Raw genomic sequence first — 26,194 nt, forward strand, 5'->3', positions numbered from 1 at the left:
TGTACGGAGGTTTTGATTTATATAATAGTCTTCCAAGAGAAATCCGAAACAGAAAAAATATAACGGGTTTCATAAATGGAATAAAAAAACACATTCGTACATATAGAAATAAATTATAATATTAAGACTATATTATTGTATATTTTTATTTTTTCTTTCTGTTATGTATTTTTTATATATTTTTATATATGTTTACTATATTTGTTAGATGTAAAAATTAGCTATTAAGCTAAATAAATTAATAAAATAAATAAATAATAATAATAACTATTCGATTAATGAAAAAAAATAGACCAAGTATTAATTTATTGATGCCAAAATTCATTTTTTTGCCTGTAAAATATTATTCGATTAAAAAATCAATATAATAATTAATCATTCTCTGTTTTCATAATTGTTAAATTTTTCATTCAATGCGAATTATTGAACAGTGGATTTTTTTGATCGGTAACGTATTTCTGAGAATGTAAAAAAAAAAATTACAGCTGATATAGTGGGTATTTTTCGTGAAACATGCTGCTTTTACTGCTATCTAAGAATACGATGTGTTTGTTGGTCCACTATTTGCAAATGGATAATAAATATAAATTAAAAGACAAATTTTTCGAAACAAAATAAAGGATCATGAATTTTGGAGCGGAACTAGTCACTTGAGTATATTGAGAGAAAAAACAAGTTCATGTGTTGGTCAAATATACAAATTGTTTGACTCTAAGATTTTTTAAATTTCATTTGAGATAGTTTTAACAAATATTTAATCAATTATTTTAATATTCACATAGTAATTTGAATAATCGAATATTCGATTGAGAACACTGAAAGTTTTTTAAAACGGAACTCTTAGTTAAAAATATTTAAACATATACGTAAATACTGACTTTTTTTATGCTATATGCATATTTAAATACAGTAATATTTAAGTAAAAAATCCAAAATGTTCTAAATACCATGCAATAAATGACGATGGATAAAAATCCTTGAGAACATTTTTGAGCTACGCTAAACGCTTCGAAGAATTTTTAACAAAAAGGCAACGAGTATACATTATAAAATATGTATACTATATTTGTGTTATTGCTGTGTATGTATTATATTATAGGGCGGGGTTGCGAAGTTTAAATGCAATATAAAAGTTATGTACGTTTGTGTATGTTCCGATTCCAAGTTATATAAAGATCTTGTTATGTGAAAAATGTACATATACGTTCGTTTCGAATTGAAAGCGCAGTACGCAAATATTGTCTCGTTATCCGGCACAACTAGTTGCTTTTGTATCATGTCAACAGCACTTGCCGGCTGAGTTTGAATATGATTATTTTCAGGTACGGATCGGGGATTTATTAAAAATATATACAACGAATATTTATTAAAATATGTATATTTTCACGATAAATGCACAGCTTTAAAGCTCTAAAATTAATAAAATAACATACAAAGTGTATTATGTAGATGTAGGTATAATTTTATCGGATTAACAAACTGCTCTAGAATTAATTCGATAGTATTTATGCGTTTTATGGCCGTGAAGATGACACACAAAGAAGATCGCAAATGACATTAACTGAAATGAACCGATTAAGGGAGTCCAAAGTATCTATTTAGAGACAAAATTATCGGGTTCGCAATATCGTTTTGGCAAGTGGATGGCGAATGCTTCGTAAATGTAATGAAAAAAATCTTTGAGAAAATTCCTACCTACGATATGTAAGAACAGTAAAAATATGAATTTTAAACAGTTTAATTGTAAATTAAATTATTTTAAAATAAAAAGTTCTACTAGAAACTATCGGTAAAGGTATTGTGTACAATGTGGTTTAATAATCAGGCACAAAACTTGAGGCTTATAATAAAATGATTGACACGTTTGTAAAATATTTAGTGATTAACAACCTCTTGATAGATTATGGCACGTAATTTGCCACTTGAACCTACGTTAATTTAGTAATATTTAATTTGGTAGAAATAATTGGAAATTTTTTAAATAATTAAATTTTATTTTAATTATTGTATATAAATTATTAAGCAATGTCATTTTCTTATGTGCTAGATTTATAAACTGTAAAAAATATTTTTTCAGCCACAATGTACTCGTGTCTCATCTCGATATTACTATATTTTTCCTCATATTAACAATTATCTCTCTATTCGATGGCACGTTAAGTTATTAAATTTTATGAATCGTAAAGTAACTATCTACTTTTACTATAATTTAAATGGTATAGACTTCATATAAACCTATGTAACAGAATAGTAAACTTTATTAAATTTAAAATAGTAAATTTACTATGTAACAAAATTGTTATAAAATTGCTTCAATATACTTTCTAAGCCAAGGTTTATAAAAAAATATACACCAGAATACAATGTGTCCGATTTTATATTTTCCCTTGCTCCAAAGTAAGGTTGTAACAAAATTTATATTCACAAGAAAGGAAAAGTGTAGAGAAATCAGGAAACACTAGTCGTATCGCCCGGTTTAGCGTTTTCTCTCCTTCTCTGGCTCTCTCTGGTAATGAATATTTATTTCGCCGAGAAAGCGAACTTAGTAAACCGGAAGGATGTTTCCTCGCAGGAAGTGGACTTTAATCGCGATAACACAGCGGTCATGGGCACATGGCGGGGCAGACAAAGTGCACAAGCCCCGGGACCATTGAGACAGATACAATGGACCAGATAATAATGAAAGTAGAAGTTGATCGTCTTCATTGTAAAAGTATGCATATAATATAAAACTCGCACAGACGGAGGTGATTGAACATATTTTAAAACCTTAATTTTAAGGAAATAATATTTAACATAAATATAAGGCAGTCAAATGCACAGCAACGTATATGAATTTTTTTTCATTCTATCCTATATTAAATGGTTTAATTATTAATTAATAGGGTTTAATATAAATTGAAAATTCTGATCATTTTTTTTAATCTAGCGTATAGAGATCATGTTAATTAATTGGAATTGAGAATGGTCGTACATATTAGGTATTGAATATTCTGTAATAATGAGCATCTTTAGATAAAAAAAATACGTATGCTAATCTAGCACTATATTCTCAATAATAAATGTCTGTTCGTACCGCCTATATTCGTCGTCCAACGTCTAAGAATATTTTTACTAACGAAAATAATTATTTATATTTTTATCCCAATAGATTTTTAAACAGCAACCTAGTTAATCTCACCCAGCCATAACTAAAATCCACTAGCTCTCTAATTAAATAATAAATACGCATCCCAATGTTTTTTATTTTTATTTTTCACATTTTAAAATCCTTAATTGGCATTTGACATTTTTTTCACTCACTTTATTATCAGAATTAAGCCATTCCCGGAACACTTAAAGCGGCCATAACTCACCACGCAACGTCGTTACGTATCTAATGGCCTGTTTTTATTTCGTCCCGGCTAAAAAATATATATACGTATGGCATAAATACCTAAGTATACGCACAAGCTGCGCGTATATTTAGCTTGAGCTTAATTGAACGTGTGTCGCGATTCGATTAATTCTTCACTGAAAATCGTCGATTCGGACAAATTTCCAATTTGTGAATGTATTTATTCCGTTTCGAGCTCTTACAATGAATTTTGTTTACAGATCCTTCTTTTAGAACAGTTGATAATAATAGTATTAAAGAACTTATTATGGGAAAATAAATTTAATCGTTTCACAATATTCTAATTAGAATATTTTAACTGTCTGTGGTACTAAAAAATCTTTAAAATATACCATAATTAAAGATTTTTTTAATTTATATTTTTTTTTCTATATAAATATTTTTTCATAATAAAGACTTAAAAGCGTCATTCTTAAAAATAATACAATAATATTAAACAAAACATAAGCCATATTCGTCTCAGACGCATAAATGTACAGATTCACATTTTATTAAAAAATGATAAATTAATAACGACTATGTTGTAGTTAAATCAAACGTACATTTAATCTGACATGTATGTGCATAGATTAAATCGAATATACGTATATATTGATGCACAAGTCATAGTACCTTTCACACATGAATGGTATCACATGATTTGGAAAACTGCCATGTGAAATCAGATATATTAAATAAGACGGTTAAATTTGAAACGTTACACAGACTAGAGCTATTTGTTATATACGTGTACGTTACTTTTATTAGGTGTTTTAAAATTTATTGAATTATTTAAAATTTAATTAGAATTATAACTAAGTCAAATCTAAAAATCGTTATGACACAAAGTTTTATTTTTCAAACTTAATAAAATATAATATGATAGTAAATATGAAAAATAAAGTTTAATACAGTATGATTTATATTTTATTTTTAAAATTTAATAATACTGTATAAAGCTTTTAACTACACTTGCCATGTCAAGCGACTGTAGTATAGTATGAAACTTTCATTAAATGTGGTGTAAAGTTCGCTCGCCCCACGAAAAAGTAAAATAAAAGATTAATTTAAGTTTGCACTATGTGTGTCTTTCAATAATACGTTTTTAATTAAAATTAGACTTACTTTCATAACAAACAGAGTTTTGAGTATGCGGTTGTATATATTTTGTGAAGGATATATGGAAAGTATATATGTAGCAACACTGGCGTTTTAAATTGCATGACGTGACAGAATTTATAAACTCTAGTTTCATTCAGCAGCGTTATCACAACAGTGTGTGTTTAAAATAGTAAAGTCTAATTATATTGAGTGCAAGGTTCAGTAATTATTCTGTGTGAAAGGTAAAAGTAGTGCTGAAATTATTTGCGATTTTATTTATATAGAACTTGTGGTATGTATAGACAAATTAAGGCAAAATAGGGTCGTGAATTTAAGAAAGAAAAAATGTCAGTATTAATAAAAATAAAAAAGGGTCATAAGTTGCCTATAAAAAGCTCATTAAAAAATATTTTTATTTTTATTGTATTAGGCATTGACAATGAAATGCAAATTTCAAGAACTGTTTTTAATAAAACAGAATACCTGTTATCTAAAATCCGCGTGTTAAGTACTAATAAAGCAAGCGCGAGACTCATATAGCATTAACATGATAAAATAATATATATGCGAACATTTTAAATACATAAACAAAAATATATTTAAGCTCAACTAAGTGATAAACTAAATACCATGAACATCATATGTTATAACTTCTACTGAAAATGCTACAAATTTATTTAAGCTTCACATTTGGTCGGTTGGTGAGTGAATTATATCTTGCCGGCCGACTCAAACTTACAGCTGCAATTCAGATCTTTATCTATCAAGCTATCTTTATTAAATATATAACATTGTATATGTAAATTATGTAAAATGTGTTGTTATATAATCAGCAAAATTGTTTTTGATAGCTTTCAGTATAAGAAAATTATAAATAATAAATAAAAGGGTAGTTTCAGAGTATGGTAAGTTTAGCCCAAAATACTAGATTTATTTTCTAAAATTTATGTTTATAATTTACGAATATCCTATATGTATTATATATTAAAATACACATAAAAAATGTTACGGGTATTTATATCGTCGCATAATGACTTTGTTTAATACAGCGGCAATAAACTGAACATTGTCTGGCCAACTTTGAAATTTTCAAACTTTCGTCAAATTTTCGTACATTTTATCGCAATTTCGAGGTCTCGATTTTAAATATATATAAAAAGGCACACAAGTTTCTTTAATAACGCCGTAAAAGTTTTGAAATTCGACCTAAACGAAGTCTCGAAGGGGGCCGGAGATATTACGCACCCATTTTGGTGAAGTGGTTAATATTCTTAGGGGTATTAATGTAGCATTTGACACGTCAGATTTAATTTTATATGCTATAATATATTTAGGAAACTTTTTTATATTATTTTCGAAGTGCGCTGAATATTTATGGTATTAAATAAATTTTAACTGATTTTTAAAACATCCAATTTAAATTTTAACTGATTTTTAAAACAAATTTTTTTACCAACAGAATCTATAAATAAAAAAAAATAAGTTAAAGTATTGTTAAGTTGTCTATCGATTAAATTATACATTTGAAGTATTAGAGATATTAATTAAATTATAATTATAATTAAATCGGGTAAGTGTATTATTTTATAATATTTGTGCTGTGTAGTTTATAAACTTCAAATACAGTCTGTAAATACTGAAATATATTTTGCCTGCATAATATTTTTTGGAAAGTTACTTAAATTTAAGATCTATATTTTGTTTAACTCATAGATTATTTTTTTCTTTTAAGAATATATTTTAATACTTCTAAGGGCAACACACACAATTATTTGGTTCTATAAAAGTTACCACATTTTCAAACGGGGTCAAAATTTTACTCCTCCTTCGACGGTTATTAATATTCTTAGAGGCGAACGCCTTTCGAAAGTCTCGGGGCACTGAATCGTCAGCTCGTGGTCCAGCGGTTCTCAAACCGTCGCATCTGTACGGTGACAAATTCGCGCCGCCCCCGGGCGCCCCAAATTAATCACCTAAATACAGCCGTGAGGAGTGATGTTTTCATAATGTTAACTAGGGGCCGCGACTCTGACTATTAATCAATTTGCGAACGCTCCTCTCTTCGTCTCTAAGAGACGGAGAGGTGATTGATACGATGGATGTTATCTATTAAATATAATGTATCGCAAAGACGCGTTGGATGAGCGCAAACATATTGAAACGCAAAATAAATATTTTACGAAGCGAAGCTCACAGATATTTGATAATTTACAAAAAATGTATTTTTAGCTTTTAAAAACATTAAAGCTAATCTAAAGATTAAATTTCTATATAAATGTATTAAATTATTATTTATGATTGCAACAATAAAAAATCAAACATACATTAAATAAAAAAGTATTTACTCTTACGAATTATTCTTGAGAAAATGTTTTTAGATAAAAATATTTTCTTTGTCATATTTATCTATGTAATATTTTTTATTATTTTTTTATTTATTATATTGAGCAAAAATATGTTTATGTTTTATTCTGGATCGTATGGCGAAACGGTGTTTCTTTATTCAACTTAAAAAAAACCCACTGAATTTGTACTTCTCCCGATTATCCTAAGAATATACATATATTAATATATAAACCTTCACTTTTATACAATGCTCCATTTAATACTAAGTTAAATATATATGGGTTAATAAAATATATTATTAACAAGAAACTTTAATAAATAAAAATATATGTATATTCATTTTTTGTGTGTAAAATCAAATCATCACAATTATCGATTTGTTTATTTTATATTTTAATATGTTAAAATTTAAGCATAAAATCATATTATTATTCTATGCTTACCTTATTTACGAGACGTAAACCTACTTTTAGTTATTTGTTTGGCTATTAATCAATTTGCGAACTCACATCTCTTCATCTTGGAGAGACAGAAAGGTGATTGATACGATGGATTTTGTGTGCTAAAATATAATGTACCTATCTCCAAGACGCGTGGGAAGAAAGCAAAAATATTGAAACTCAAAATAAATATCATACGAATAATCTCAAAGGTCACACACATTCAGTAATATGAAATTCAAGGTATATGTAGCTTTTGATCTATTTTTTTGGATATGGTATATATATATATATATATATATATATATATATATATATATATATATATATATATATATATATATATATATATATATATATATATTTGATACAGTATGATGTAAAATATAAATATTACTCTAGTTTTAGACAATTTTTAATTTAATCTGCTTAAAAGTTTTATTAAATTTAAATAAAGTTTATTAATATAGGGGACGCTGAGTAATTAGCAAATGATTCATTTATATGCATCGAGTATAAAAGCTTTAAGCACTGCACTATAATTTTCTCTATTTTTACACATTCAATTTGCTGATTAGATAGAAGAGACTCGCAATAGAAGTATTTTGAAAACATACGTTTGACTACAATTACATAATTACTATGATCGTGCTCGTTGAAAAATTATCTATATTTAAGAGAATTAAAAAAAATCTATAGTTTTATATTGTGATAAGTCTACTGTTTAGTTTATATCATATAGTGGATGTCTTAATTTTTATCAATGTGATTTTTGTGTGGGTTAAGCTTCACTCGTGAAATAAAAGCGCTAACACGGCAGTGGACAAAAGCACAATTTTTACTGCCTGAAAGTTCACGGTTTTAATTAGTCATGATTGCATGTGCATTGTTTATGAAATTGCCCGCTCGTGCCGTGAATAATGGTCACAGCTGCAATTTGAATATTTAAAAGCTCTGCAAACTGGATGAGCTTTTGTACAACGCAGATAGAGGGCTCGCCGAAAACGACAATTTTTTATTTAAATTTACATATTTTTAATAACAAAATTTCAGTCAAATCATTTGGACTATTTAAATAGCATACAACGTAATCTAAGAGACAGAAAACTTCTAGTTTCATGAGTAACATTATACTTTTAGTTATCTTGAAGATATCATATTTGAATAAATCGAAAGTAGACAATAAGTAGAAATTAAGTATGTTAGCTTCAGTATATTTATATTGCTTTATTATATAATGTCTGATTTATAAAAATGTATGGATCGGCCTGTGTAACAAAGATCACCAGGCAAAGAGTGCAAGGGTCTGATAAAGTCGGCCGAAAGTAGGTGTTTTCGCCAATTTTCTCCGGGTTAAAGCTGGCAACTACCTTTAATGGCCGCTTCATTTGCGGTAAATACCGAAAATACCTGCTGAAAAACATTCGAGAGTCGTTTGAACTAAGTTTGTGGATGGGCCGCACATGCTGGGACCTCGCCGAAGCCGAGGGCAGGTATAGTCTAAGTTTTCGCATTAAACGATCTGAAAATAAATGGCGAGGAATCTGCATCGGCTATACTTAAACTTTAGGGGCGGAATTTAGTGCGTCCATTAAGAGTAATTAGGTATGTGGTAGTGTTTTGTGGGTAACGCTGATTATTTACTATTTACTTGGGAATAAGCAAGGGCAAATATTTTAGATTGTAACTTTGTAGTGCAAAAGTCGACGACCTTGTTGTTTATTATATACAAACTTGAGAATAAGACATTTTGTGCCCTTGATAATTATTTACATATTATACATGTCGCTATTAAAAAGTTATTTACTGACAACTATATTTTAACATAAGTTTCTTTCGCGGCATAATTCTCATAAAGATTGGGTAAAAACATTTCAATCAAAAATGCTTTCTTTGAAGACTTGAAAGTGACTACTAAAATATGCCTTAAATGGCTTAGAAAATTATTAAGATATCTGTACAGAACATAACATACAGAGTTGGGCTATAATTCCTTACAACTTTCAACGTCGCGTGAATTTAAAGTAGTTGAAGAAAAGCGTCGATGTTTGTTGACCTTAGAGAGTTATGATTGCGTCCTTTATTTCTGGTTGCGCGGTCAGGACGTTATCGCTCGAGAAGTGTGTCACTTCATATTTTTTTTATTTCATAGCATATGTTTATGTAATATTTGTGAATATATTATATATAAGCCATTATAACATATTGGAGTAAGCTGTCAGATTTCAAATAAAGTAATAAAAATAAATATAGCGAATGTTTCATGTAATATTCTCTTTATGCTTAGACTACGTGGGTTGTAAATTACAGTTTAACATCAGACGTAAAATGTGTTGGCGTGACATTCTTTGTTAAATAAATATTATTTTATATTATACTATTTTGTCAAAGAACGGGATTTATTGTTTTAGATTAAAAAAAAATGTTATAATTTTATATTTATAGTTAAAATTTGTAAAGAAAACACAGCATTTAACTGTGTTAATTTTGTTTAAAAACATATTTTTAAATTACTTCTAAAGCAGTCAATACACAGCCTTGTGCATTTCATGCACCATTCTTTCAACAAAAACGTCCAAGTCAATAGATTCTCACTTGAAAGCCAATCGAAACACATCAGAACCCATTTTGCATTTCAATGCAAAACGGTCGACCGATTTTGCGGAATCCGTTTCGTTTTGTTCGCCAATTGGATTTCACGCACACCGATTTCGTATCCAGTGCAGATAATCGCTCGAGCCCCATATATAAATAAATGCCTACGTGGTTATGTATGTTTATTTATTGTTATAAAAAACACCACTTATATCAGTGTAGCTCAACTGTTGTTTGCGTGTGAAATTATATTTATTTTAAAAATACGTGAGCAAAATATATTTACATAACAATTTTATTAAATTATATTCAAAGATGGTTGAACCAAATGTGCCTACAAACTTCGAGTATCTGGATAAGAACAAATCAATACTATTCGACATATAGTTAAACAAATTAAAAAGCTGTGTTTTTGTATGCATACTTTAAGCAATTCGAGTAATTAGGTGAAACATAAAAACAAAAATATTCCAGAATCTCTAGTGCTTTCCCAAATATACTCGTGGATGCGACTCGAGAGAATCATATATAAGCATACCTTGTAAGATTTTTTAAAAAATAAAAAGTAGATAATATATAAGTAATAATTCAGAATTGAGAATAATTTTACTTATATCATGAATAAACAAAAGGAACATTATTGGGCCAAGATTACAACCTTGGAGAATTCCTGATGTGGCAATAAATTCAGACGAAATGTTTTGCCCATATTAAATATATTGATGACGATATAAAAAGTATGATTCAACAATTTAATTATTTTATGGAAAAACTTAAGCCGATTCATATTTTTAAAGAATTTAAGTATGACTAACATTATCATAAGTCTTTTCAAAACCAATTTAAATGACATTTACATAATTTATTAAATCGAGATTTTTCGTTGCAAAATTATAAAAATAGAGCAAATTTGTTTCTATTAATATCGATATATAAAAATCATGCTGTTGATAAATTGGGTATCACTTGATACAGTTTGAAGCATACTTATTAAATATGATAAAAATTACTTTGGCTGGTACTAAAAAAATTTTTCCCCCCTCCAAACGCAGCTTTCATGATTTAAAATAAGATTTTATTTTATGTTAATAATAAAGAAAAATAAAAATAAATAAGATAATCAATCATATTTTTATAGTAAAAAGGCACCCCCGATGCAGCCAAAGTCGAGACGGATTTTTTTACTTTGCAACTCGAATTGTTTTCGACGTCGGAACAACGAGGAGCTTTCAGAGACGGCGGACAAAAAGCTCTTGCGATAGGATTGTGTAAAAAACTTTTTTTTTATATACTCTCCGTGCGAAAAAACAGCGTCTAACTATCTATTTTGTGAGAAATAAAATCTAAAAGAGGAAAAAGTTTAAGTGCTTACATCGAAAAGATTTTAAATTAAACTTTTGTTATTGCCCCACTTTAGGGAATTGTCCGTCATACAATCTAATTGAGCGGGCGCGGTCAAAATTAATTAATTAAATAAAATAAAATAAATTAATATACAAATTGAGAAGCACTGTCTGCAAAAATAATTACCTGGCAAACCACACTTCCCGCCGAATGACCTGGCCCGGCGCAGCACATCTGTAAGTAAATATAAAATGTTAATTTAACATTACATTAAAAAAATATATTTAAAAATTCTTTGTGGAAGTTCATATAAATTTAATAAATTACATTTTATTATTATGAATTGTGAGGAGTTTTTTGAGAAACGAATTATTTTAATGGTTTAACAATATTAACACAAATAGTATAAGTAAAATTAAAACTACAATTCCAAGAAAATATTTCAAAAGCTTCTTATTATAAAATGACTTTATTTTTTTAATATGGTTGCTATTGTCGTAAATTAAATTAATTTAGTGATTTTATAAACAAGTAATTTAAATCGTTTCTAAGCATAATTACTGATTTTTATAAATAATAGATGTTTTTATATTTTTTCAAATAACTGATTCAGTGACTACGTGTTTCTCCCATTTCTTTATCATAGACTTTAATTTACGACACCATTTTAGTTGTTCCGTAAACAAAAACAAAGTGGAGACGAATTTAAGCAATAGTTTATTTTTTTAAATATAGGATAATAAAAGACAAATAAAATTTATGCATGGTTTAGTAAACACAGAAATTGCTTGTATTTTATTCTCTAAATATATTCGCACACTGCAGCACATTTTGTGGTTTTATTTATTAACCCCCAAAATGTTTATCCCTTATAATGAAAATGTTCTTTAAAATTAAAATTAAGGAAAATGAAACCAAACTAAAAATAAAATTTGCAGTTTTTGACAACTAAATGCCAATAATTCCTAATTAGGTTTTGAAAAATTGTGATTGGATAAACTAATTTAGTCCTCTAGTTAATTGTCTCTAACCAAAGCTTTTAATTTATCGCTAAGGCAATACAAAAGACGATTAAAAATATATTATGATTTTATAGTGGAGATTGCTGCTCTAGAGACTTATGTTTCTTGATTCGAAAAAATGAGCACGGAGAATCAATTTAATATACAGGCTATTGTATAGTGAATACATTTATTTTAAATAGCAATGTTTCGAGGCTAAATGTTTACAAAAAACCTTTAAATTTCTTTTAGTATGGTAAATAAAAACATATAAAAAGTTCGGTATTACTTATGTACTTCAAAGGCGAGAGGTAAATACATTTAATAAACATGCAAAGCTCACGCGATTCTTTATACATCATATCATTTTATTTTCCATTACAGCATATAAACTTTTTACTTCATAAGTTGAGCTTACATATTTACGTACGCCTCGTATGTCATATGTTTTTTTAATAAAATTTTAATATGTCGCGAACAAGATTTTTAATAAAGCCGCAGACGCGCTGAGCTTTTCCCCATGTGTCGTAAAAACTGCGAAAGCTCATCGCTCGGAGGCTGGTTGTGTGTGATTTTTCCGATATGTTGATACACAACATGCATTATATTGCCGAGTTCATCCGCATGCCTTTTACGAGACCATCCACAATGGAGTACTGATTTAATCTCTTATCTGGGTCGACTCGAGATAGACGCTCGTGGAATTCAATGCGCACAAAAGAAGTGTGTTTTCAACGACTAAAATGTCGAAAATGTCGTCTCCTAGGTGAATTTTCCTATGTAAGGTATATATTATGTGAGCGAGGATATACTTACGTATTATACTTATACACATACGTTTTATAATATGAAAGCGTGGTTTGAGAACTTCATGTATATTTTTGTACATAAATATATAAATAAAAAATATTGGGGATTTATATGCAAGTTTTTTTTATATGCATCTTGAGGAGCATATAAAAAAACTACACAAAATAGGAAAAGGATAATTAATATTTTTCAGTTTTATATACTTCTTAATAGACACATTCGTATCGTTTAAAATCAACTGGAGTGTATAGAAACACTAAACGAAAAGCATAAAAATTTATATTATATCATATTTTAACAATAAATAGCTTATTGTGCACATAATCATGCACGCCATACATAAAATATCACTACGTGATTGATTTACTGGATCATGTTGAAGTTGTGTCTCAAAGAAGAGCTAGTTTTTAGGTTAAAATTAACTTTTAACTGCCTTCAGGTGACTGCTGGGCTCTCAATAAAATTCGATTATAAAACATTGGGGGGCTGCTTAGCTGCTAAGGTCCGAACTTAGACGTGTGTACTGAATTTATTGAGTTGAACCCTATTAAATTTATAAATTGTCTACTAAACTGTATTGAGAAACTTAATATCTGACAGTTTCAACGACGCCATCGTATAAGTAAATGCAAAATGCCGTTTAATCCATTATTTAAAAACAATTTTACTATGTGTAATAAATTTTGTAATTATTTTATACAGCAATTTTATGAAACGTAGATAAAGTTTGACACCGCCTCTTCAAAGTGAACAGAACAGTGACGTAAAATGAAAATCTAGTGTTTGATACATGGGTTCTATCATTAAACGCTCTAAAGGGTATGCTGCTATTGCGGCCTCAGACCGATATTTAATAGAAAGCCGGCTAACAACAAAAAATAAAATCAATACAATAAAGTATGATTATGCACACAACTATTATACTACGCTTTAATTTTATTTTCAATGCCGTGTTATATATAATTATTTTATATATTCACTGTGTCATAAAATATTTTAGATATGTCAAATTCACTATTCTGTTCGTAGACTAGGAGACATGTTTCACATTTGATATAAATCTACGTTGACTTTTTCTCTGAATATATAAAATAAGATATTCGTCGTCGGCTCGTTGACTAAACATATTTGGTTGCCCGCTTAATATTTTCTAGAATAATAAACTAGACCTCCTAAATATAACACGCTTATAATATAACTCACACACACACGCGCGCGTAGGGGAAAAACAATTTAAACGCATTACTCGAATTAATACAGCGTTTCCATAGCAACGACAGGGTAGAGAGAGATGAATATTCCGTGCGTGCGAGTAAAAAGCAAATCACTTATCCGAATCCTAAGCAGAATCCCTATAATTCAATTATTCGTTTCGCTTTCGTGCGGAACGAACGAATCCTCGAAACGAACGGGGGACGAAACTTATTTTTCTACATTAATAAAAAAAGATCATTAGTAATCTGCATCGCTCTCTCGCTCTCGCTTTTACTATCTGCGCAACGAAATTAATAACCCGGTTTGCTCGAGCTTAATTAAAAATTAATTGCGTTTCGTTTTGTGTAATTAACGGCGTCGGACAAGCATAATGCAAAATCGTATTTTTAATTAATTTAACTGCAAATCTAGTTTAGCCAATTTGATAATTAATTGTTATTTCAATTTGTAATAATAAATATATTTATTGTATTTCAATTATTAGCGACAATTTTATATAAAAATAATATTTAAAAATATGTTTCCCTAATTTTTTCAATAATGAATAAAATTTGTTTCTTTATTGAAAAAAAAAACGGGACAAAAATTGCAATAAAAACAGTGAGATTTACTATTCAATATGACTTTCATTTTTATTGTGCCGTTTCGCATACCGCACCAATAGGCTCAGACATTCGTCAACACCTTTACACAATAATAAAATACTTTAATTTATATGTTATATTTATCGCTTTTTTTTAATATATTATATTAGTAGATTTATATTTTTAGGTAATATTTGTTTTAAAAAGATATATTTATATGATTGACTTTAACAAACTTTATTATTTATTTAAATTATATAGAAAATAAGCTGGCTTTCTATATAAAAAAATCGTAGATTTAATATGACTTTATACTGTGTAGAAAAATTATAAAGAGGTGTTAGAGCATGAATAAGGATTTTTTTAAGAAAGCGATTGCTACTTTTAATATGAATATCAGATGCAGAGGCTAACCTATTTAGCAGACTTTTTTATAACACCAATCAAAATTGGAACATAGGCGCTATGAATAGCTTTACAATTGCAATTTGTATTATTCCTATATTTTTTATGTGTGGTCTACCTAGCTACCAAGTTAACGCTGAGGTCATTAATATTTAAACCTATGAAAAGAAAATAGAAACGAGTTTTGACATAAGGCTTAATGTAGCATCTGCCCTTATGTAGCATCTGCCCGTTAGTCGCTCGTTAAACACTATAAAAATAACTATTTTGTGCATGAAATATGCAGTAGACAATGCATCAACCTGCGTAAAAACCGCCATTGCAATCTACATATTTAATAAATGACATTCGGAACGTGCTCACCATATAGTTTTACTTATTCAAGGCGTAAACATATTTTGTTAGTCGAATATGTAAGCGATGCAATTGGCAAACTGATTTCTGCATCTGTGATGAGCCACAGACGATCAAGCGATTAGAGAAGAGAGGTTTAGAGATACTACACACATACATCAAATGCAGACGATCAATAAGATGGCAGTCAAAAGTGAGAGATGAGGGCGTGCGTTACATGCGTTCCGCACGCCTACTTCGTCTCACTCAATCTCGTAACTAAACACGCGAGCGAGTGAAAGGGAATGTATTTATATTTTTGTCATTATCTTATACGTAGTGGGTGCATTGATCATGAATCAAAATTTAGTTCTTTGAAATTTAGATTTATAGACGTAAGCTCAAAATTTCTTGGGTGGATAGAACTACGAATATTAAAGTCATCATAAAGCGTTTCAATATCTCGGACATATTATGTAAGGACCAAAATACAAACTAAATAATCTCATCATTCAGGGGAATATAAGCAAAAGAAATAGTATCGATAGACGTAGCATCTCATGGCTATGCAATTTAAGAGAATGATTTGGGTGCAATTCCACTGAAATATTCCATGCAGCAGTAAACGAAATCAAAATCGCAAATATGATAGCCAACCACTGATAGAAGATGGAACAAGAAATATAAGAAAAATGTATATTTAAACTCAGCGCATAACTATAACATATAAAAATATAAGACTAAAGTTTATTTTATGTGCAAATATTATATTTAAGCGAACATCTTCAACAATTTTTTAGCACCTTATGAAAAGAAAATCGAGCAGTAAAATAAATCCGTTTTTTTATATAATACTAATGAATATAGATTATTTAAATATATTCTTACTTTAATAAAATTAAAATTTTGTAGAGCGTAATATTATGAGCTAAGCTTAAATCATTAATATTTTAATGCAAAACTATGAGCGCGAATTTATTTATTTAATAATCATATTTCGTGTTTTAATAATTTATAATTCAATTAGAATCTGGTTTCCCGTTACTACTACATAATATTAATACATAATTAGATTCTAGTTATTTATTATAAGCGTGTATTCATATTTTTAACTAGTAGCGTATACCTGAAGTTGCTCGAATAATACCCCTGCAAATCCTGTACATGTTTCTCCCCACACTATTGCATCATACATTAAAGATAATAATGTTATGAATTTGTACCGTAACATTCAAAAACTTTCCACGAAAATGTCTCTAAACATAGAATTAACCCGTATCAAGATCAGACACTCCTTAATATATTATTGGACAAAAACACCTTCAATTTTATAAATAGTGGTGTGAGCTGTTTTGTCTATTTTTATGAGATACTGCGTCATAACGAGCCTTGGTAAATGATACAATTGACTAAAACTTTGAGCATATTTATATATTTGATATTTGGCAAAATTTGTATTTCTTATACTACTTTTTTATTAATTATAAAGTATTATTACAGTTTACGGTCAATATTTGTGACTATGCACGATTTACCTGAATTGTATTTGATATATCATGATATTTATTTGTGAGATTAGTATAGTAAAACATAATCTGTGATGATCAATCAGAATTTTAATATACATATATATAAATGAGTAATTCCGATTTACTAGACACGAAAAATTAGTCACCAAATATGCCATGTTAATTATTTTTTTCACTTTAGTTAATTAAATATATGATCTACTCTACGCAAAATTTTGAAATAAATCAGGTATAGTTAATCGGAAGACGGGAAATATTTTACGCATTATGATAAAAAATCCTTTTTCATCCACAATTTTCTCGACATTTCTATAGAAAATTTCAAAGTCAAAGCGGAAGTTAGTATATTTTTCGTTGTTGAAGCTAAGAAGTTATAAGCTTGTATGTAAAAATTCAATAAATATGAAGGTAATTATTTTCGCGTGTGAATTTCTAATTTATTTATAGTATTCGAAAACACCTACATTTTTGGTTACCTAATATGTTGTCATAAACCATGACCTTTAAAATATCTCTAAAAACACGGTATAAGGTTTTATATTTATATTATATTTTATTTATAGTATTTTATTTTTGTGGTTAAAAGTGCAAAATTGGTATACAGCTTAGTCTAAAATATTAAAATTTCACGAATTCAACTTTGAATACATTTTTTAATAATACGTTGTTTCATATGTATATGTTCATACATAATATCAAGGCATACCTGGAATTTTATATATAAATGGAAGCATACTAAATTCGCTATCTCCTCGTCATCGTACCAACAAGGCGCAACGTTTCATTCGAGCTTTTGTCGCAGTGAATTTATACAGTACCCCGTTTTCTCCACAACCCATTTTGGAACCTTGTTTAATGAATTAAACACGGGGAATACGATACCTGTGTAAACAGCGCGGCTCGCACTTTTTGAAGAAATTCATTATGAATATCCTCCCTGGGTTTTATTTTTATTTATTTTTTTCGCACAGAAAAAAGGGCATCACTTTCGCCATACTCCCTAGCCATTAATTAAGCGTTTGGGTCGCAATTTTTGCCAAAACGAGCTCGTTGAAATTGTTGGTGTGCTCTGAAGAAAAAAGGGGGGTCTTTATGCAAAGCGGCCCGACTTAAATCGGTTTGATGTATATTAAAAAAATGCTAATTAAAAATAATATTTTAAAACGGTATCTGTTTACACCGATCGCCTGGTGTTTTGTGTCTTTTATAAGTGTTACATCTTATTTTTATTTAAATTTAAATATTTAAGGCTAAGTGTAATCAATATTAGGAGTATTAAATAAAAAGTATCGTAGCTTAATAAAACGAAAATTACATTAACCCGTTTAAAGCTACATAAATATCTTATGAATTAATATGAAACAATTTATGGTTTTTATATTTTTTTATAATACATAATCGAATCCATTCAAATTAAAAATAGTAATAACCCTTGAGTTAAAATTATTTTGTTGTATTTTATAAATTTATACAAAATGTATTTGCACCAAAAATAGATGATTAGCATTTGGATTTAAACATGTTATTTACGTTTTTTTACAAAAAAACATATATTGATTGTTTTAGCGTCAACATGTTAGCTAAATGATTTCTATATTTTACCATATAAATATGAACCAAAAATAGTATAATCATTAGCAAAGTGTTAGTCCGTTCATAAAATATGTTAAATCTATTTTTTGTGTTAGAAACAAATCTGAATGTTTCTTGTTATTGATAATAAAATTGTTGAAAATATATTCTCACGAACCGTCACTGGCCCTTCACATAAGGGTGTTTTCCATTAGACGTTTTTCATTAAGGGAAGTGTGTGAGTCCACACTTTTAAGTCAAATTCGCCTTTGTCGAGAGGGTCGGTATCAATAATAGAGATCCTAAATAAACATTTGGAGAGGTTAAAACATCGGTAAAATTAAACAAAGTTTGACCACGGCCTATCTAAGGTCGCTTTCTCGCTAGTATACGTTCCATATATATCAATATATATTTTATGTGAACACATATTAAAACTATTTAAAAATAACAACGTATATTAGGCATTAATATCAAAAAGGTTAGTGTACATAATTTATGTTAAATTAACAAGGCGATTAATATAACCTATGCTTAGAAATGTAGTTGTGATTCGTTTAAATACATTTTTTTAAGCTACTACTATATATACTTATTTATAAACAAATAATACATTATTTAATTTATATGTAAAATTGATAGCAAATGTTCCTTTAGTATGTAATGATTTATTTTGTTTGACCACGTATTTTATTACATGACCACGTATAATATTAAAACACATGACTGATTATTTAAAAAAATATACCTTTCTATAAAAAAAAAAACAATATTTTTAATAGGTTTCACTCAGTTGTTCACGCTTTACATGTTTAGTGTGCCGGTAAACACACTAATTAAAATTAAGAATAAATGCAATTTTTTTAGCAAATATATATATATATATATATATATATATATATATATATATATATATATATATATATATATATATATATATATATATATATATATATATATATATATATATATATATATATATATATATATATATATATATATATATATATATATATATATATATATATATATAAATATATATTTATATATAAATTATGTATTTACAAAGTTTGCTTCCGGAAGCAGCATAATAAACTTCAAAAGTTTCGTTTAAACATTTATTAGGCGGTCAGAAAAAGATAGTGTCGATTCTGACAGCGTGCTTATTGGCCATTAACCTCTCTTTTATAACTTAACAGTTATATATACTAATAGGTATATTATCTGAGTGCCTTATATTTTAATACTTCATACTTAATCCTACATTTATGTATACACATATAACCAAATACATTTCAGGAACACAAAAAAGATAAAAAAATGTAAGCATAAATTTTGTAAAATAAAGCTAGTAATAGTTATGTACTTAAATAGTGTGATTTAATAATTCTTTGATTGCCAAACCTTATGAAATATTACGCATATGTAAAATATCGACTTTTGGTTACAAAAACTAATACAATGTATAATAGTACTGCTTTTTTTGTCGGGGAAATATCGGTATTTTTGTATTAAAAATGATTAAAATTAAAATACCGCTATTTTTTTATAGCACACATATGCGTCAACAGAAGGCGCGTACAGTGAGATTTTTTATTTATTTATTAACACTATTTTTTTGTATACACTGCTTAATTCTAACACATACACTAAATTACACTGCTAATTGAAATGAATAGAAATCACTTTGTAATGCACTGCTAATTAAAAACATCGAAAGGGATATTATTATAAAAAATATCAACAAAAACACTTATTCGACAAAAATGCAACACGACCGTTAATGACTAATGTCATATTGCTACTGATTTTTTTTTAAATATTTCGAGATGCATAAACAAGCTCAAACGAGTTCAAGGTTATGCTTCGTGTTATGTTCATATAAACCATAACGATTAAAATGTCGTGCATCTCAGATTAGATAAAATATATTTTTTATCGATGGTTGACAATTTGTCTATTTTTAAAATATTTATCTCTAATTCCAATTATTTTAATGCAATTTGTTTGTTTATTTTTAATATTTTGTCCGGTTCCTTGGTATGACCCATTTACCTGGATATCGATAGCATATTATTTTCCCTTTATCTTACATATTTGCTAGACTCCAAAAATTATTCGGCGGCATGCCCATTGAAAAACTGGTATCAATAAACGACAGTTAAAAAAATATAAATCTGTCCAATATTTTCTTATTTTGTCCAGTTCCTTTGTATGGCTTATTTACCTGGTTATCGATAGCATATTATTTTCCTCTTATCTTACTTATTTGCTAAATTCCAAAAACTACTCGGTGGCACGCATATTGAAAAACTGTTATTTATCAGCTGCACCAATTATCGATAAATGTTTATAAATAAATCTTGTATAACGTTAAGAATAATAATCCTTTTAGATAGTTGTAAGTCATTTGTTGAATTTTATATAAACAATGAAAGGGTTGCAAATGGGTAAATTTAATAATCAAATAAACGTGTTTTTAAATTAAGTATATATAAAAGTTTTTTTTATCATAAACAGCTTGTAGATGTAAAAGCATGTATTCTCACGTGTGCCCGCCTTCTGAGATGATCAGAATTAGGTTTCGTGGCATCTTCGTGTAAGTAGCAATTAGAAAATATACAAATTAAAAGTTCCAAAAATTCATTGAACCAATGAAACCCAAAAATAATTGTTGCATAAAAAAATGTTGTTTAGCAAAGGTTGAATAAAAGTATCCGGACGATTTACAAAATCCGATTTTGACCCAACATCAAACATTAACAGCGTCGAAGCCTAGACACGTACATCTCGTCATAACCTCGACACGACCATTCTTGGATGGTTTATGGCTACGAAGCGTAGGTACTTCTGAGCGCTTTGCTTGGTCAAAATTAAATTCCTGTTAATGGAATCGCCAGTCCAGTGGTAGGAATTACAGCGCGTTATTACCTACGTACCGGTGACTGGCCAAATAACCCGAGTAATTGGTCGAGATTTGATTGTCAAATTTTAATTTAGTCTCGTTTGCGTTTTGTCAGTTTGCTAAAATACTATATTTAATAAATATTTAGTTGAATTCACTCGTAGCAGTATTTAAGTAACCGACACACATTCAATTCCTATTCATTCTTGCGAATTTTTAGATCAATCCAATACAAGAAATTTAAGCTGCGATGACAAAGAAAAACACCTGAGGATTTCTGCCTCATAGCAGATGAAAGCGCGTACCAAATAAAGTAAAAACATATGTATAGATATATATATGTTTATATAAACATATGTATATGAACAAGTAATGTATCATAAATACTCTGTTTGCAAAATCAATATTTATTTTTATAAAAAAGTAAGAAATAAATGTTAAAATAATTAAGGAAGTTGCGGAGTGGTAAAGTTTTATAATGTTACGAAGAAAGAATTTCAATAAGGTCAAGATATTTTAATGTTATATATTTTATACAAAAAATTGAACTTTTTTGTATTATAAGCTTAGTAATTTTTACATGTAAATAAATTTTACATTTGCCCACTTAACGAGGCCTTAAAAATATGCATTCTGATCACGTTCTTTGGAAGTAGAACTAAGTTTTAATCTGATAAATTTATCATGGATTAACTATTACATTCAAACAAATAATTCTTTGTTAATATATTTATTATTCAAAAAACAACAATTTAAATACTAAATATTCATTTCAGTTCAACCCTTAAATAAATCACAACATTGAATGGTTTCAAGTAACACATAAACAATTTATTTGGTTAACCTTCAAATAACAGCCCGTTTCATTGGATAGGTTTCTAAGGTCGATTTGAATAGCTTTGATGTAATATTTACACAACATCGGATACCCTTTTTAATAATTTAACTTTAGCAGTTTGATTTGTAATAGTTGAACGCTTTATTGTGTCAATATATTAACATGAAATTTCAATATCAAATGAAATTCTGTTTGCAAATTAATATTATACTTTATATTTGTATATATACATATTGAAACTAAAAACTTAATTAAGTAAAACCAGGCAAAATCCCTTGAAATGAGACTTGGTTTCGACGTAAAAAATCTGAACCGACTTGGGGTCAAAATTTCGGTATACAAACGACTCTGAGGTTTATTCCGGACCACGCGAGACGCAAGTATGAATGTTTCAGAGAAGGAAGCACAAAATAAACAGAAAAGGGAAGAAAAGAAACCCGAGGAAGTGAGTAGACTCGACCTTAATGCCCAGATAGTAAATGAATGAAACGTGACGCTGTGTATAGGGGGAGACAAGAAGGTACATAAACAAAATATTATGATACTTTATAATGAAAAACAGAGCACGTAGCTAGGATCATTTCTGACAGGGCTATTCAACTTGACAAACTTCTTCATACAACGTATACGTTCACCCATATACTATGGTTAATTTAATATATTTTTATCATTATTTATAAACGTCGTCTATCAATTTTAAGGCTTATTAACTCAATTTAATGGATATTTTGACATATTTTTGGCAAAACATCGTGCCATGGTTTTTAATACAAAATATACACATTTTTTTTAAGGATTTATTGTATTTTACTTAATTTTGTAATACAAAATCAAATGTTTTTTTTTATTATGCAAAATAGTTTTGAAATATATTTTGTATTAAAAATAATGATAATTGAAATAGAAGTTAATTTTTGTGTTCAGGTTTTTGTGTAAATGAATTTTAACGGTATTTTAAATATCTGTAACATACCTATAATATAAGAAAACGTTAAATATGTTTTTTTAAGTAACCAATGAAAATTCCTGACAGGTAATTGATCAATGAAATATACCCTTAAAACATGATGTTGCTTGGAATGACACCTAAAATACTTTATTATGTTAAGCGGATTATAGAAAAACCACAGTGTAATAATTAAGCAAGTAAAAATTACATATTATAAAGTGAAGTAAATAAACTTACTATAAATTAAAATATAAAAGTTTTATTTTAAACATCAATGGGATTGTTGTCCAAATGTTTGCTCATCTGTTAAATTAAATGGGTTAAACAAAACCTGTGCAAAGTGGCTTTTTATCGGGGGCGTTGTACAAGTTAGCCGTGTGCTTAAAACCCACAAATCCTATTTATGGGCATTAAGTGTTGTTCACGCAAATGTTTGGTTAAGTAACATATAGGGTTTGCTCATAGCGAAACGCCTATTCATCATATCTCATCACACATATACGCGTAATTGCGTTTACCGCGTGTTTTCGGTTTTAAGGATACGCTCATAGATAGGGGAAGATGTGGGCTTCGTACACACAGTAGATATAATGCATTATTCATGAACATTTGATTTAAATTTATTTTTAATATACTTTAAAATATATTATAATGTTATTTGTGTTTACGTGAGAAAATCTAGGCTCACCATATAATTCGGATACAACGTATGCAATACGTTAGTCTGCCATGAATAATGCTGAAACTACAACCACACAGTGTCAACTTTAATATATAAAAATACAAGGTTATACCGCACTGCAGACTATAAAGAAAAAAATAGACGTCTTACAAAAAAAACCACATGCCTTCAAATAATAATTACAAATATCGAAATTATGTATCATATATAATAAGTATTAATATAACCTTCAATAATAATACTAGTTAGTTATACTCCATTTATATAATAACAATTATATAAACGTATCTTTGAACGCTTTTGTGTAGCACTAATTACACCGTACAATAATATTTTTAGTACAAAGATAATATACCCTAATTTATATGTAAAATTACACGCTGGTTTCAGATAAAGATTTTCTGCGACGTTCATCGTTTTCCTTCGACTAAATTCATAAAAGTTTTTATTTCGTTATCATGATTGACTGTATAAATCAATTAATTATGAAATATTGAATTATATATTTTGATTTAAGTTTTCAAACATTTTAATCCGATTTTTTAACGCAAAAATGTGTTTTTTTTTTGTATAAAACTTGCTTCAAAAAGTATTAATATTTTACAAAATAATTTTGCTCGTTATCAAAATATGTGTACTACATATATTTTACTTTCATTCGTAGTGTTTTAATAGCGTAATAAACATATTTATTTTTGATTACTTTTAATTAAAATAATAATACTATTTCGTTATTGCTAAATTTAATTACACTTTCACCATATTATATATTAATTAAATTTATATTTAATATTATTAACTGTTGTATGTTATTTTATAGAAATCACACTAGAAAGCGTCAGTTGAACAAAGATGCCTTACAGGGAAATCGTTATACAATATTAGAATATACCAGAACGTTTTAAATACAAAGTATCTCAAATACCTATGGCGGTTGCAACCACATATACAATTAATTTAGAGGTCATTCTAACGATCATTTTGAGCAAATAAAAAAAATCTCGGAAGTAAGGCACAACAATAAAAAATAAATCTCGGGACTAAGCAATTGCGTTATAAATTGTTTATATTTCACGGACCCCCAATTAATATATCCCAGCCCAAAACTATGCATATTTTATTGTAAATTTACGTTTTAATCAATCAAGTTATTTAAACTTTTTAGCAAAAATTAAACCTAATTATTTGACTGTGTATTGCGTAAAGCTCTTGGTATTTTTAAAATATTTAATTGTTAACTTTTAATGTATACTGCTGGTAGTTAATGCTACCTGTGGTAAAATTAGTTTGAAGTTCAACATTTTTACAATACTTAACAATGATTTACGGCAGTTTCAATTAAGATGAAAACTCACACGTCCTAGCAAGACTTATTCCAACTCCCCGCAGCGTTTAATGTAATATACATTAAACGGTTCGTTAATTCAAATTTATTATGTATTAGAAATGGCACGCGGTTTTGGTACGTCATATCTATTTCCAGCGAGTAGCATCTCCAGAGAGTATTAGCTATATATAATAGAATATCAATGGTGGCTATGGACGAATGCGAATCCAAGCGAGGGCCATTATTTTTAATAAACGATGGAAATGGCAAAACGCAATATTTAGTGGATCCTCGCACCGGTGGTCCAAACCAGGTGGGATATTTTATCCGCAGGCCAGAATTGAACTTCCAAAATACGACAAGGGTTGCTCTTCGACGATAATATATGGCCAAAGAGCGCCGCGGAGCTGTTTTAGCGAATTTTTGACTGAGAAAGAGGGGGTCTTTTAGGCTTTGCGGTGTTATATTGCTTTTTTTTGTTCTTTTTTACGTGCGGTTGGCGTATTTTAAAATAATGTGCCTTTTGACTATTGATGAATTCGCACTGTGTTTATGTCGTAAATTGACGATTATTTTATGTATTTTTTTTCGTACTTGTATATGGTAAGAGTAATATAAAATATTTAAATATATGATCTTAGTAGAAATCATTAAAAATATATTTTGATTTTATGAATACAAAGATCTTGTTTTAAAAATATTTAATAAAAAACCTGTTATTTTTCTTGATATTGAAAAATTACTATTAAACATAATGAAACTAATTCTACAAAACAAAAAATATAACATTATTATTAATACGCTTTTCTATAATAATAGTGTACCAGTGAATAAATAATATA

At 28.3% G+C, this 26,194-nt stretch overlaps 1 protein-coding gene across 1 annotated transcript in view; it reads right to left on the minus strand.

The window, feature by feature from the left end:
* The window catches only part of LOC148226056 (dipeptidase 1-like), a 193,310-nt gene that overhangs the window by 36,964 nt on the left and 130,152 nt on the right, over positions 1-26,194 (minus strand). Inside the window, exon 3 of the mRNA XM_088204408.1 lies at positions 11,389-11,436. Within this exon, the coding sequence (XP_088060534.1) occupies positions 11,389-11,436 (48 nt within the window). The remainder of the gene's footprint in view (positions 1-11,388; positions 11,437-26,194) is intronic.

This window comes from Plectrocnemia conspersa, unplaced genomic scaffold (genome assembly GCF_051122295.1).
Source record: "Plectrocnemia conspersa isolate PC_06_02 unplaced genomic scaffold, ASM5112229v1 ptg000014l, whole genome shotgun sequence".
Classification (NCBI taxonomy): Eukaryota; Metazoa; Arthropoda; class Insecta; order Trichoptera; family Polycentropodidae; genus Plectrocnemia; species Plectrocnemia conspersa.